The 14,126-nt window shown below is 35.8% G+C and overlaps 1 protein-coding gene across 2 annotated transcripts; it reads right to left on the bottom strand.

Annotated features, from left to right (window-relative positions):
* Nucleotides 1–10,545: 10,545 nt before the first annotated feature.
* Nucleotides 10,546–12,889, bottom strand: LOC140875222 (thioredoxin-like 3-3). Of its 2 annotated transcripts, none has more exons than XM_073278847.1 (5): nucleotides 12,710–12,889; nucleotides 12,606–12,631; nucleotides 12,229–12,452; nucleotides 11,262–11,571; nucleotides 10,546–10,928 (listed from the first exon to the last, which is right to left on the bottom strand). In XM_073278847.1, the coding sequence occupies exons 1-3, from the start codon at nucleotides 12,854–12,856 to the stop codon at nucleotides 12,233–12,235; spliced, it is 393 nt and encodes a 130-aa protein (XP_073134948.1). In that variant the 5' UTR covers nucleotides 12,857–12,889; the 3' UTR covers nucleotides 10,546–10,928; nucleotides 11,262–11,571; nucleotides 12,229–12,232. The 2 variants fall into 2 exon arrangements, with proteins under 2 accessions (XP_073134948.1, XP_073134949.1); XM_073278848.1 differs by having other exon boundaries at nucleotides 10,546–10,943.
* Between the last annotated feature and the right edge of the window lie 1,237 nt (nucleotides 12,890–14,126).

Raw genomic sequence — 14,126 nt, forward strand, 5'->3', positions numbered from 1 at the left:
GTTGTGCAAAGGACCAAAGATCAGCTTTGGAGACAACTCCAAAGGTAAAACCGTGGGTAAGGGTAAGATCATCCATGGTAACATCATTATTAAAGATGTGTTACTTGTTGACAAACTATGCTATAATTTGATAAGTATTAGTCAACTATGTGACAATGATCATTCGGTCGAGTTTCACAAACACACTTGCCTCATAAAAAATGACAAAGGTGAGACTCTTATGACCGGTGTACGAGACCTAAACACCTACAAGGTAAACTGGTCTTGCTCACATATTTCTTCACCCACTTGTCTTACTGCTCATCATGATAAACATTGGTTGTGGCATAAGCGGTTAAATCATCTAAATTTTAAGTCCATTTTTAACTTGAGGAAGCATGATTTGGTTTCTGGTCTGCCCGAAGGAGATTTTATAAAAGACAAAGTTTGTCCTGCTTGTCAACTAGGAAAGCAGGTGAGAGCAACTTTTAAAAATAAAGGGTGTATGTCTTCTTCCAAATGTTTAGACTTACTTCACATGGACCTATTTGGTCCTATACTAGTAAGAAGCATAGGGGGAATGAGATATGCTCTTGTTGTTATAGATGACTTTTCTCGATTTACTTGGGTCATCTTTCTCTCTTCAAAAGATCAAACTGCACCTCACCTGATTAAGCTTTTTAAACGCTTGCAAAATGAACAATCTACTGTGATAGATAGAATCAGGAGTGATAGAGGGACTGAATTTTTAAACACCACTCTTATGACTTATCTAGATGATCAGGGAATCAAGCATGAGTTGTCAGCTGCTAGATCCCCACAGCAAAATGGGGTGGCTGAAAGAAGGAACCGTACTTTAAAAGAAGCAGCCAGAACTATGATTGCTGATTCAAATGTTTCTCAAAGACTTTGGGCAGAAGCAGTTAACACAGCTTGCTATACTCAAAACAGATCTATGATTAATAAACGATTTAACAAACTCCATATGAGATCTGGAATGGCACAAAACCTGACATTTCTTATTTCAAAATTTTTGGGTGCAAATGCTTTATCCACAACAATGGCAAAAACCATTTGACAGCCTTCGATGCCAAAGCAGACGAAGGAACTTTTATTGGTTACTCAGCCGTTAGCAGAGCTTATCGAGTGTTCAATCAAAGATCACTAACGGTCGAGGAAACCATTCATGTTGTTTTTGATGAATCTACTCTATGTACAGAACAAACTCAAGGGAGCATAAATGATCTGAGTCACAGACTGGAAAACACAAATCTACAGGAAGAGAATGACAGTGATCTATATCCTCCAAAGAAGGATGATCCAGTTCCCTCTACCGGGTGTGATCAAACAAGGCCAGAAGTGGATCCACCGGTTGATAACAATCCTCCAGCCAATGATGATCCAGTAAACGAGGACGTTCATCAACCAATTGATGACAACCCTTTAGGGAATTATTTTAGGTGGAACAAAGATCATCCACCTGGGTTGGTCATAGGTGACCCTTCTGCTCCTCGAAAAACACGTGGTCAAATGATTAATGAATTCTTGCATGCAGCTTTCATATCTCAGGTAGAGCCCAAGAAAATAGATGAAGCTCTATCAGATGCCAGCTGGATTGAAGCTATGCAAGAAGAGTTGAATCAATTCACCCGCAACAATGTTTGGCATCTAGTTCCTCGACCGAAAAATCAAAATGTGATTGGAACTAGATGGGTGTTTCGTAACAAGCTCGATGAACATGGCACTGTTGTGCGTAACAAAGCTCGACTTGTTGCTCAAGGATTCAGACAAGAAGAAGGCATAGACTTTGAGGAATCTTTCGCGCCAGTTGCAAGACTAGAAGCAATCCGCATCTTTCTTGCTTATGCAGCCTTCAAGAAGTTTAAAGTTTATCAAATGGATGTGAAGTCTGCATTCCTCAATGGTCTACTTCAAGAAGAGGTGTACGTTGAACAACCACCAGGTTTTGTCAATCCTACTCATCCTCAATATATCTATAAACTTGACAAAGCTCTCTATGGATTAAAACAAGCACCGCGTGCTTGGTATGACACTTTGCTAAAATTTTTACTGGAACATGATTTCCAAATTGGAACGGTCGATAAGACCCTGTTTAAATTTGTAAAAGGTGATCATGTGTTACTAGTACAAATTTATGTTGATGACATTATATTTGGGTCAACTAACCCCAAGTTGTGCTCAAAGTTCTCTAAACTGATGAAGGAGAAGTTTGAAATGAGCATGATGGGCGAGCTAAACTTCTTTCTTGGACTTCAAATAAAGCAACTTGAAACTGGAATATTCATCAATCAGTCCAAGTATGCCAAGGAATTGGTAAAGAAGTTTGGAATGGAACAATGCTCAACTGTATCTACCCCCATGAGTACATCAATTAAGCTTGATAAAGATGAAGGGGGAATTCCGGTTGAGGTAACCATGTATCGAGGCCTTATTGGTTCACTGCTCTATTTGACTGCCAGTCGACCGGATATCATGTATTCAGTTTGTTTATGTGCTAGATTTCAAGCCGCACCTAAGCAATCTCATTTCATTGCTACCAAACGAATACTTAAATATATTAAAGGAACTACTAATGTGGGTCTTTGGTATCCCAAAGATTCAAATCTTAATCTTATTGGCTATTCAGATGCAGATTATGCAGGTTGTAGAATTGATCGCAAAAGTACAAGTGGCACATGTCAATTCCTTGGAGATAGACTAATCTCGTGGTCAAGTAAGAAGCAGACATCAATTGCTACCTCGACCGCCGAAGCAGAATACCTTGCTGCTGGCAGCTGTTGTGCTCAAATACTCTGGATTCAACAGCAGCTTAATGATTATGGGATTCGGTCGAGTGAAGCTCCAATCTACTGTGACAATACAAGTGCCATAGCCATCACTCACAATCCAGTGATGCACTCTCGGACAAAGCACATTGATGTCAGGCATCACTTTATCCGAGATCATGTCTTAAAGAAGGAAATTAGGCTGGAATACATCTCTACCGATCAGCAAGCAGCAGACATATTCACCAAGCCTCTACCGGACGCTAAGTTTTCATATTTTCGAAATATTCTTGGCTTAGTAGATTTAAGTTAGTATGCATGTGTTTAGGGGAATGATTGTCAATATGACATTAATAGATTAGCTGTTACGTTGCCATTAATATTGGCATATCATCCGCCTTTAACTAGTCTCTGACAGGCTTCGTACTAGCAGCTTGGTGCTTTGAACCAAATGACATTAATTGGGCGCCGTGATTATGCTCTTCAAAACTTTTTGAATTTCAAAAATACTTTTCATGACATCACCCTATGGCCCATAGGTTCCTATATATACTTCTTTACACTCGTATATCAATTTTTCACCTTTGCTAAAAACTTTCATATTGTATTAAACGCTCCATCGAATTACTCTCAAGCTTTTGCTTACTCTTTGCTCGAGTTCTTATCTATAGATATCATGTCGATCCAGAAGACTTGCCTCGCCATCAACTTTGATTCCGTTGTTAAGGCAAACAACGCAGGAATAACTGAGGTCTTCACCATGCTTGAAGCCTCTGGACTGAGGAAATTTCTGGAATGCAGCGCCATCTGCGATTTGCCTGTTTTGAAGGAGTTCTTCGCAACCGCTCAAATCGAGCATGGGACTATCAAATGCTTGATCAAGACAGAGGTCTACTCCTTCAATCAGAAGTTCTTCGCCAGCACATTTGATCTGCCCTCCAGGGGTTTGACAAAATGCACGGATCTTCCAGATGGTAACTGCTCTTATTGGTTGAAGGAGTTCTCAACTACTGATGCTCCGATCAAACTGCCGGCCCAGAAGACATCTCTCAAAGCTCCATTCAGGCTACTGACTAATATCGTGGCCAAGAATCTTCTGGCCAAGGCTGGATCTTACGACAAGGTGACGCTGGAGAAATTTCAATACATGGCTTGTATTGCCTCCAAGATCAACATAAACTGGTCAGACATTCTGTTCAATATTCTATGTGAAATGATCAGGGGCAAAGGGCAATCCGAGGGATTTGCTTTGCAAATCTGCCACATCTTGGGCGTCCTTGGAGTGGACTTTTCCAAGACTGAGCCTCTGCATCCCACCAAATGGCTCAACAAGTCTACGATTCTCAAATTCCTGAACAAGAAAGAGACTGCGGTCGACACCTTGCCCTCAACCGCAAAGGTTATTGCTATCCCTCAACCGCTTTCAACGGTTTCGGTCGTGGCCAAACCAGTCCATACCAAAAAGTCTGCCAAGCGTCAACTGATCATCGAATCTGACTCTGAGGATGAATCACGTGAGAATGTTCCACTGATTCAAGCTTTCAGCAGGTCATCCCCTTCGGTCTCCAAAGCAGCTGTGTCATCCACGCCTGCAGGCGAGAAGAAGAGGCAGCACAAGAAGCTAAAGTCTCTTTCTGGACTTGCTCCTACCCTGCCAACGGTCGAGACTACTACCGTTGTTGCTTCTACTGCTCCTCGTCCTACAAAAGGTGTGATAATCCGAGAAGGTGCCTCATCAGCTCCTGAGGTCACTCTAGCTGATCCCAAAGACAAAGGGAAAGGTGTGATGATCTACACACCCAAGGCTCAACCAGCAGCTACGATAGAACTCAATATGATCATCTCTCACGTACTCCGTACTATCAAGCGTCATCTACAACGTTTTGACAGATGGCATCACTCCCGAACTCACTTGACACTCGCTCAAATATTTCCTAAATGGAAATCTCTAAACGTCATTGAGCAGAAGATGCTTCTATTTGCTGATACTGAAGACATCGTGGAGGCTCTGGGAAGAAGACATCTCATAGACTTGAAGCTTCGAGGAAGCCTGCTATCACTGCTAATTAATGAGCGTGTCAAGAATTTCAAATCCAAGAGTCCTACCGCTGCCGATGACTTTGTGATTTTGACTGGACTACAGGATAGTCTACGTCAAATCACTCAACTACTTCAGCACTTCCAAGCTCTCAACAATGTCAAAACACCAGCTTCAGCAGCTTGTTTGCAAGCTTATGTGCTGGAAGCACAAGTGATGATGAAAACCTTTCTCACTCAAGATCAGGGTGAAGAAGACGTCTATGCTCTTCCTTCTTCAGATGGGATTCTGACCGATCTCATCACTGCTGACCTCTTTCAATCATATGCTCTAAGATCGAGTGTAGCAGCATCTTCATCGGTCGACCCCTCCTCAACCGCAGTCCAAGTAGTTACTCCACCGGAAGCAGTTGTGATTGCTCGCTCCTCTCCCGTGACGACCGCTCACACTTCTCCCGGTCATTCACAAGATGTTTTAGAAGTGGCTGCACAAGAGATACCTGTCACCTCTGTGACAGAGGCTCCTTGCAGTAGTGAAGCAACAGTGCCCCCAACGGAGATATCAAGCACTATTGTATCACCTGCATCTCCAGAACAGCAAGTGACTGATGCTGATCCAGCACTTCAACCGTCTCCATCTACTGAAAAGTTTATGGAAGATCTCATTATGGATGAACCAAGTGCTGATCCTGGTACTCCACCAACCATATTGGCTGCAGTCGAAACTATTACATCTCCAACTGTACCATTATTGGAAGGTCCATCGGGTAGCTCTCCAGCAAGTTCACCCGCGCCACATCATCGTGAGTCTAGCCCTGTTTCACCAAGAAATGACTCAGAAGGGCAAATGATTCAGACTGATGATTCTTTAATTGAAGCCATGGCCGCAGCTCTAGATCATACCTTGATAAATCGGCTTCATGAGCTCATGCAAACGGTTAGGTCCTTCTCTCAAGACATAACAAACTCATCCTTATCGGTCGATAATTCACGCCAGACGATGATTCGGCATTTCGAGACCGTGTCTCGAGACCTCGCTCGTCTGTCCACAGAGATCACTAATCATCATCGCACTCAAATCAACACGCTCTCTACCGTCTCCGAACAAGTTATCCGATCCGAAAATCGCCTTCATAAGCAGTTGAATGATCGGATGGACACTATGCAAGCCACTCTACTTGCTCAAATCGATGCAAAAATAGACACTATGCAAGCCTGCCTTGGCACTCAACTCACTGAGGTCATCCTTCGGCTTAACCAAGGTGATGCCAAAAAGGGGGAAGAAGAGCAACGTAGAGCAGCAGAGGCAAGAAGACGTGAAGAAGAGTCCAGAAGAAAAGAAGAAGCCGACAGAAGAAGAAGAGAAGGCGATAGGTCAGGAGGAGCCAGTTGGTTCAAAAGATGAACAACTTATCTCTTCTTTACTTATCGCAGCCGCATCTTTTTTTCTGTAGGTGTAATAAAAATGCTTATTGTACTTAATGAAATTCATTCTCTCAATGAAGTTCATTTTAATGCTTTCATATTGTTCTTGGAGCACTTAAGTTTTGTCATCACCAAAAAGGGGGAAATTGTTGAATCCGATATTTTGGTGATAACAAACAACAACTCATTGTATAGGAATGTGCTGCCAACCATTGTATTTCAGGAACCTACTACAACTTCTACCGAAAGCTTGTCAACCGCCTTTGCTCTCGACCGGCTGAAGTCACAAGCCTATCAACTGGCTATCAAGACCAGCAGAGGATAAATCTATCTACCGGAAGCTTGTCAACCGCCTTTGCTCTCGACCGGCTGAAGTCACAAGCCTATCAACTGGCTATCAAGACCAGCAGAGGATAAATCTATCTACCGGAAGCTTGTCAACCGCCTTTATCTCTCGACCGGTTGAAGTCACAAGCTTATCGACTGGTTATTCAAACCAGCAGAGGACAAATATCTCTACCGGTAGAATGCCAACTGCCTATCTAGATATCTCGAGACAAGTACCTATGACAAGATGTTCTTTGCAGGATCTTTTATTAAAAGCAGAACCGGCGTTTCAGAAGATTTGTTGACTCCTGCAAATCAAGACAACAGGTTGTACCAAAATGGCAAAAACACAGAATGACTGCAGATAAAGCATTCGACCGTTTATTCCAGTTTTGGACCCTGGAAGTTGTCTGCAGTGTACGATCCTCATGCAGAATCATCAATGCATTTATGAGCATTAAATGTGCATTCAATGCAGCATCAGAACGTTCAAAATAAAGACGTTGATGATTGACCTATATAAAGGGAAGATTGCTCAAACAACAACAACAAGTGATACGAGACAACGAAGAGAGACAAGCAACTCAGAAAAATTTCAATCACTTGACTAATATCAGAAGTCCTCATCTGATATACTTGAGCACACTTACAAGATCAATCATCTGCTGCTCAAATAAACCCTCGCCTACAGTTCACATATCTGATCGTCAAGGATCATCCTAGGGTTTTCAAGCCTCTCGACCGCTCTGCAGTCTGAGAAGCTCAACTCAACTATACTCAGTGTTGAAGAGACTTGAAGCTGCTCTGAAAGCTTCCACCAGTCTGATAAGAACTGAGAATCTTATCTGTGTAAATCTAGGAGTTTCGGATTAGGCATTGGATAAGTCCTAAGTCTGAAGTGGGTGTATTACAAGACGTTGTAATAACCAAAGTCTTCTAGTGAATTCCTTCCTAAGTGGAAGAAGGGGAGACGTAGAAGGATTAAGCCTTCGAACTTCCATAAAATCGTGCTTTAGCATTTACTGCCACTTATCTCACATCCTGCTCATACATTGCATTATAAACTTTGCATCACTAAAACCTCTGAACTATTTCCGCACTATTTAAGTTGTTCAAAACGTTTTAGAAGTTGAGAAAACTGATTAAGTGAACTAAACTTCACTTGATCATTTTAAAGAAGTAGAAGAAAAGTTTCAGAGTGTATTCACCCCCCCCTCTACCCTCTGAACCGATCCCAACATAGTCATATATAGGGGTGACATACCGTACCGTATACCAAAAAATGAATACCGTATATCGTACCGAAACTTACGGTATAAAAAAATTTTATACCGATATCGTACCAAAAATTTCGGTATACCAATTTTCGATATACCGAATTCCGGTATCTATAATTAGCATACCGATTATACCGAAATTTTACGATATATCGAGATTTCGGTACGATATCGATATATACCGTTTTATACCAAAAAAAAACCTTATATTTTTAAAAAATTTCAGATTTATTGTTTAAAAATATTATATATTTTTAAATTTTTATATATTATTTCGATATATTGGTATACCTGTATATGCTAAATTTTCAAATTTCATACCGTTATCGTACCGAATAATTCGGTATCGTTTCCATACCATACCGAAATATTCGATATACCAAAAATTCGATAAATTTGGTATTTTCGGTACAGTAACCCTGGTATACCCCAAATTCGGTATTTTTTCCACCCTTAGGGGGGTGTTTTGGAGATTTTTGCTTATTTAAAAGTGATTTTAGTATATATTATTTTGAAGTTGTTGAAAAGTTAAAGTAGAAAATGTTTGGAAATAGAAGTTGAAAGCTAATACAAGTTAAAGTTTAGTGTTTGAGAATAATTAATGCTTCCAAGCTTAATTTTTTAATTAAATGACAATCATGTCCTTATTTGATTATTTAATTTTTGATACTCACATTATAAAAAATGATCAATTTATATATTATTATTATATTACGAATTTTGTATCAAAATATTTTATTTTTTATAACATGAATATTTGAAAAAATATATAAGATTAATAAAAATAAAATGACAAAATTTGTATAAATATACAAGATAAGTACAAAAATTTATGAAAATGTAATATATATATATATATATATATATATATGTAAATAAATTCTTGTAATAATAATATAAAATTTTAAAAAAATTTAAAAAATGGTTGTAATAATAATGTAAAATTTAAAAAATATTTTTTTTAAAAAAAATGCTTTTAAAAATAATTTAAAATTAAAAAAATAATTTTTTTAAAAATAAAAGCATATGTTATATTATAAGTTTATTAAGGGTATAAATATCAACTTATAATTATATACCTTAAAAAAACAGAAGAAAAAAAAATGCATCAAATTTTAGCTTCTTGCTTTTGGGTAAAAGTTGTAGAAACTAAAGCAGAATTTAACATTCACAAACACACAAAAACACTTCTATGCAGCTAGAAGCTAAGAAACACTTTGTAGAAGCTCTACCAAACACTCCCTTAGTCATATATCATATTCAGTAATACCTTTTTTTTACACTCATTTACTAATATACCCCTATTAACTACACTTTGAAATTTGTACAATCATTTTTTAATACATTAAAAATAGGGATAAAATAAAAATTTGTATAAAATTTATTTTCCCAATGATTTTCTTAATCTGTGTGAAAAAAATAAGACTATATAATCGAAACACGGACGAAGTATAAAAGTAGCACAACACTAAATACTATGACCAAAATTAAATGTGTAATCAATGTAAACACTTAAAATATAGTTTGTGTGTGTTCAAGAGAAATCATATTCAAATTTGAAATTTGAAATTTGAAAGAAAATCCCAAAAACTTAACATTTAATTACGTATTTATTTGCTATTTGTTTTCAAACAGTTAATATAATAATATGTTTGATATAGACATATATCTAGATTGTTCTTTTCTATATAAACCAAGAATTTCTTAGGATAAAACATCTCAAATACATGGATTTCAAATTCCTTAAATTTGGATCAAACCTCAAATCAAAATCTCGAAATCCAACACAACCTTAAGAATTATAAATGATACTTCAATTCGTCTCAACTATCATTCATTTAGATTTATCTATCGTTTCACACAAATTTAAAAAGTGTTTGGAAATATAAATTTTATAAAACAATTTTTCTTTTTGCCCTTATTTAATAAAAGTTTAATAGTGTAAAAAATTTATATAAATTGTTAATGATATTAATTTAATATGTGTAAATTGGTAATAGTGTTGAAAAAATAATATTTAATATGAAAAAATGACTAAATATTGAGACCGATAAAAAAAAATACAGCTTAAATAAATGAGATAGAGAGAGAGTAGTAATTAGAAACCGACCAAAGATATCTAAACCCTTAATCAAGGAGTTGAGTGCAATATATGTAAAGCTGGTTGCCAAAGGCCCAAAACCAAGAATAATCTGTTTAGTTTTTTTTTAAAAAAAAAATACAAGTTTACTTGTTTTTCATATAAATTAAGTTTCCTCTATCATCTAAATATTATTTTGATTCTTATCCTTTTCTAAAATTATTATACAACCTTCTCATTGTAACAAATTTCCCTCTTTCTAAAATTTTCTATGATACAATTTCTAAATGGGCTATCATGATTATTTTTCAGACTTATTTTTGTTCCTTGCTAAAATTTTACAAGGGAATTCAGACGCATACAAGTTACAACTTACAACCCACAAGTAAATCTACTTAATTGAAGGAAAGTTAAAATCCATTCAATGGTGGCCAAAACCTAACCTGCAATAATAATGAATTCTTCATTCACTTACTTATATTGAACTAATACTTTTATTTTCTAGAAACCTCATACTTTTCTCACTATCTATTCACTAAACTATATTATACTTTATATTTTATACTCGATAACCTACAAAAAAACCTCACAAAGAAAATAATAACACCTGCTTCTAAAAGAAGCAAATGCAATATACATGAAGGCCATAGGCAGGCAACGAGAAGTTTAACGCAACATATTCAAAATTTCCAATAAAAACCAGTGTTTTAAAAATCCTCGTTTAGGTGGTGGGCCGCCGCCCACCGCTCCGTTTAGTGGTTGAGGCGTCGACCGCTTAGCTGTCCGTCTAGGCAGGCTGAGTCGTCTAGGCGCTTTCTGCCTAGGCGGTTTAAGTTATTATAAAAATAAATAAATAAAAATTAAAACTTAAAAGAAAAGAAACGACCCAAAATGAGATTGATAGAAATAAAAACAAAAGAAAAGGCAGAAGAATAGCAGAGAAACGAGAAAAGAGAGGGTCGAGAACTTGAGAATCTTCAAGCTTCTTGTTGCCGGCCGCCGCAACTCTTGCCGCCCCTTTCACGTGAGAGACTATATTATTAAAAGTTTACAAGAATTTCATACAAAAACTGAAAAACATATGACATAAAAATTATATTTTATAGTAAAACTCATAAATATCCAAGATATTTATTTTTAGGTTTAAAAAAAAACTGCCTAGGCCTTTTAAAACCGCCTAAGCTAGGCGATGAGTCGCCGCCCGCCTACGGCCTAGCACTTTTTAGAACATTGATAAAAACAATAGCATAAACACTGCCCAAATGTCAAAATAAATCAAACATAGAGATATTCCAAAACAATTATGTTAAAAGATGCACAAAAAATTTATATCATTCATAGTGATCTTACCCCATTAAAAATAGTTGGATGCACGAACACAAAGAAATCGAAACCCTTGGCATTTTCTCAGCAAGTGACGCTAACAAATACATTCTATGAACACAGAATTCTTTTTCCAACCGCTTACAACATGACACAGTGGTGCTATTTATTTTGGTATCGAACCAACACCATGTAATTTGTGCCCAGCAAAGAAGAACAGCAAAACTTCACCAATGACACTTGATGTTGATTCCTATACCACATCAACTGCCCATGGCACCGCTACTCCTTACGCCTGGGTTAAGCAACTTCATTGCACATACATATATGGTACCCACTGCATCACATCACAATTTTCAGCTAAAGTACTTAGATAGAATGAGAATTGTAGGGGAGCATGAGAATGTTCCCTAGATATGACCATCCATTTCCGTAAATTTGAAGCCGGGATTTGGACGCCAGAGCTAAATTTAAGTAAAACTGAATCATGAATACTTGCAACAAATGACATAAAACTCAACCTTATGAATCTTCAAAAGAATGGAGAATCAATCAATAAACTGTGCATATACTCACTGAATTGCTTTAAACAATGGAGTTCTCAAAAACTCTTTGACAACTACATTGCAATCGCTTAAATCAAAATCGCCAGGTCAACAGAAGCTTTGCAATCTAAAGCAGAGTTAGTCTTAGTTTGAAAAAGACAAACCCAAGAACGAAACATGAGGAATAGACTGTGAAAGATCTAAGCCAATGTGAGAACTTTGGCGCTGACAACTTTCGATTCTCAAAAATGCATTTTCAAAATAGATACTAAATATGAGAACTACCACATGTAAAGGAGAAATAATGAATAAAAAATATGACCAAACTCAAATTAAACCCAACAATTCAAACTTCCATTAAGAGAAAAGACTCACGAGATTCACATGAAAGCACAAATGATGGTATTTAACCGCACGATACCAGAAAAATATAGGCACAAAAAGGAAACCTATTCAAGAATGCAGCCAGAGGCGATCCTGCAGACGCTCTTCTCCGACACCAAACATCTCATCAACTCTTTCACCATCCCTGTAGAAATGAAAGGTGGGCGTGTATCGAATATGTTGAGTAGTTTCCGGACACTCATCTATGTCAGCGTACACGAACGAAAGCTTTGGAAACTTGCCGCTTAGTTCGCGAAACGTAGGAAGAATCTGACTGCACACTCCACACCTGTAAACAACACACCCCCAGTTACCGCAACGAAACGAATCATTCCATTTCAACATTTCATCGAACACCTGGTGCGCATATGTCTCCGTTGTTTAAAGTTCTATAATTCAATTCCAAACACACGAAACCAATGAAATAAAGAAACAGACAAACCATGATGCGCCATACTTGATTACTGCCTGCAAAATAGAATTTCCAACACAGAATTCAGCAACAAATTACAGAGAAAATAAAGAATTGCCTGAGTTATTGCTTACAGGGAATTTTGAAGTTTTGATTTTGCGAAGGATTTCCTTGAGATTATCATCGCTAGTGGCACTAACTAGGTTAAGGTGAGCATTTTTGTTCGATTTCAAATCCGAGTGGCTACCTTCTGCTACACCCAACTCAGCTCCTTCCTTCATATTTGATTGTTTTATTTTTGACAATCTATTTTTTTTTTTAATGAAATAGAAACTGCATGACGAGGAAACCAAACATTGAAATGGGGGATAATTCCCAATTTGGTTCCTCGTTTTAGATTTTATTTTTGATTTGCTCCTTCGTTCTTACATCGACCCAATTTAATTCCTTGATTTTCATCGTTTTTCCGCAATTGGTCCATCCGTTTAATTAAACGTCAAACTAACGGAATGACCCGTTCTTCAACCGGTCTTCATCAATTTATATTTTTCTTAAATGCTATAAATAAAAATATTTTATAAAAATTCAACACATACCATATTAATATTATTTTTTTTAAAATTTAAACACATAATAAAAAGTCTCGTTTATATGTAATTAAAATGTGAAAGTTTAATTGTAAAAATTTAAAGTATACTTAGTAAAAATAAATAAATAAATATTTGTTAACAAAAAACAAAATTTTACAAAACAAATATTAATGATGACAATATGTTTTAAATATAAACTTTTTTCAAACATAAAATATTTTTCGAATGAACTCATATAAGTTTGTTAATATAACTGAAAGACCTTCATAAATCAAAACAAATTAAAATAAGTCAACAATTGATATAACAACTTTGTAATTAAAAAATAAATTTATAATAAATAATATAAAAAATAATAAAAGATATTTTTATTTATGTTAACCAATATTTTTATAAATATAACCGATCAAAAATATTTCATTTAATGACTTTACTTTTTTTATTTTCGTCTCTTTAATAAATTTTTTGATGGGCATCAAAAACAAAATTTAAAATTAAAATTTATCAATTTTGAGAGACAAAATTCCATATTTATAATAAATAAATTATAAGTTTATAAAAATATTTTTGTGGAATTTTTTATCTCAAAATTGATAAATTTTAATTTTAAATTTCGATTTTCATGTTCATTTAAAAAATTATTAAGGAGAAGAAAATAAAAAAAGTAGAGTCATTAAATGAAATTTTTTTGATCCGTTATATTTATAAAAATATTGGTTAACATAAATAAAAATATTTTTTTAATTATTTTTTATTTTATTTATTATAAATTTTATTTTTTAATTACAAAGTTGTTATATCAGTTGTTGACTTATTTTAATTTGTTTGGATTTACGAAGGTTTTTCAATTATATTAACAAACCTAGATGAGTTCATTCGAAAAATATTTTATGTTTGAAAAAAATGTATATTTAAAATATATTGTCATCATTAATATTTATTTTGTAAAATTTTGATTTTT

This window comes from Henckelia pumila, chromosome 1, assembly GCF_033568475.1.
Source record: "Henckelia pumila isolate YLH828 chromosome 1, ASM3356847v2, whole genome shotgun sequence".
Lineage (NCBI taxonomy): Eukaryota > Viridiplantae > Streptophyta > Magnoliopsida > Lamiales > Gesneriaceae > Henckelia > Henckelia pumila.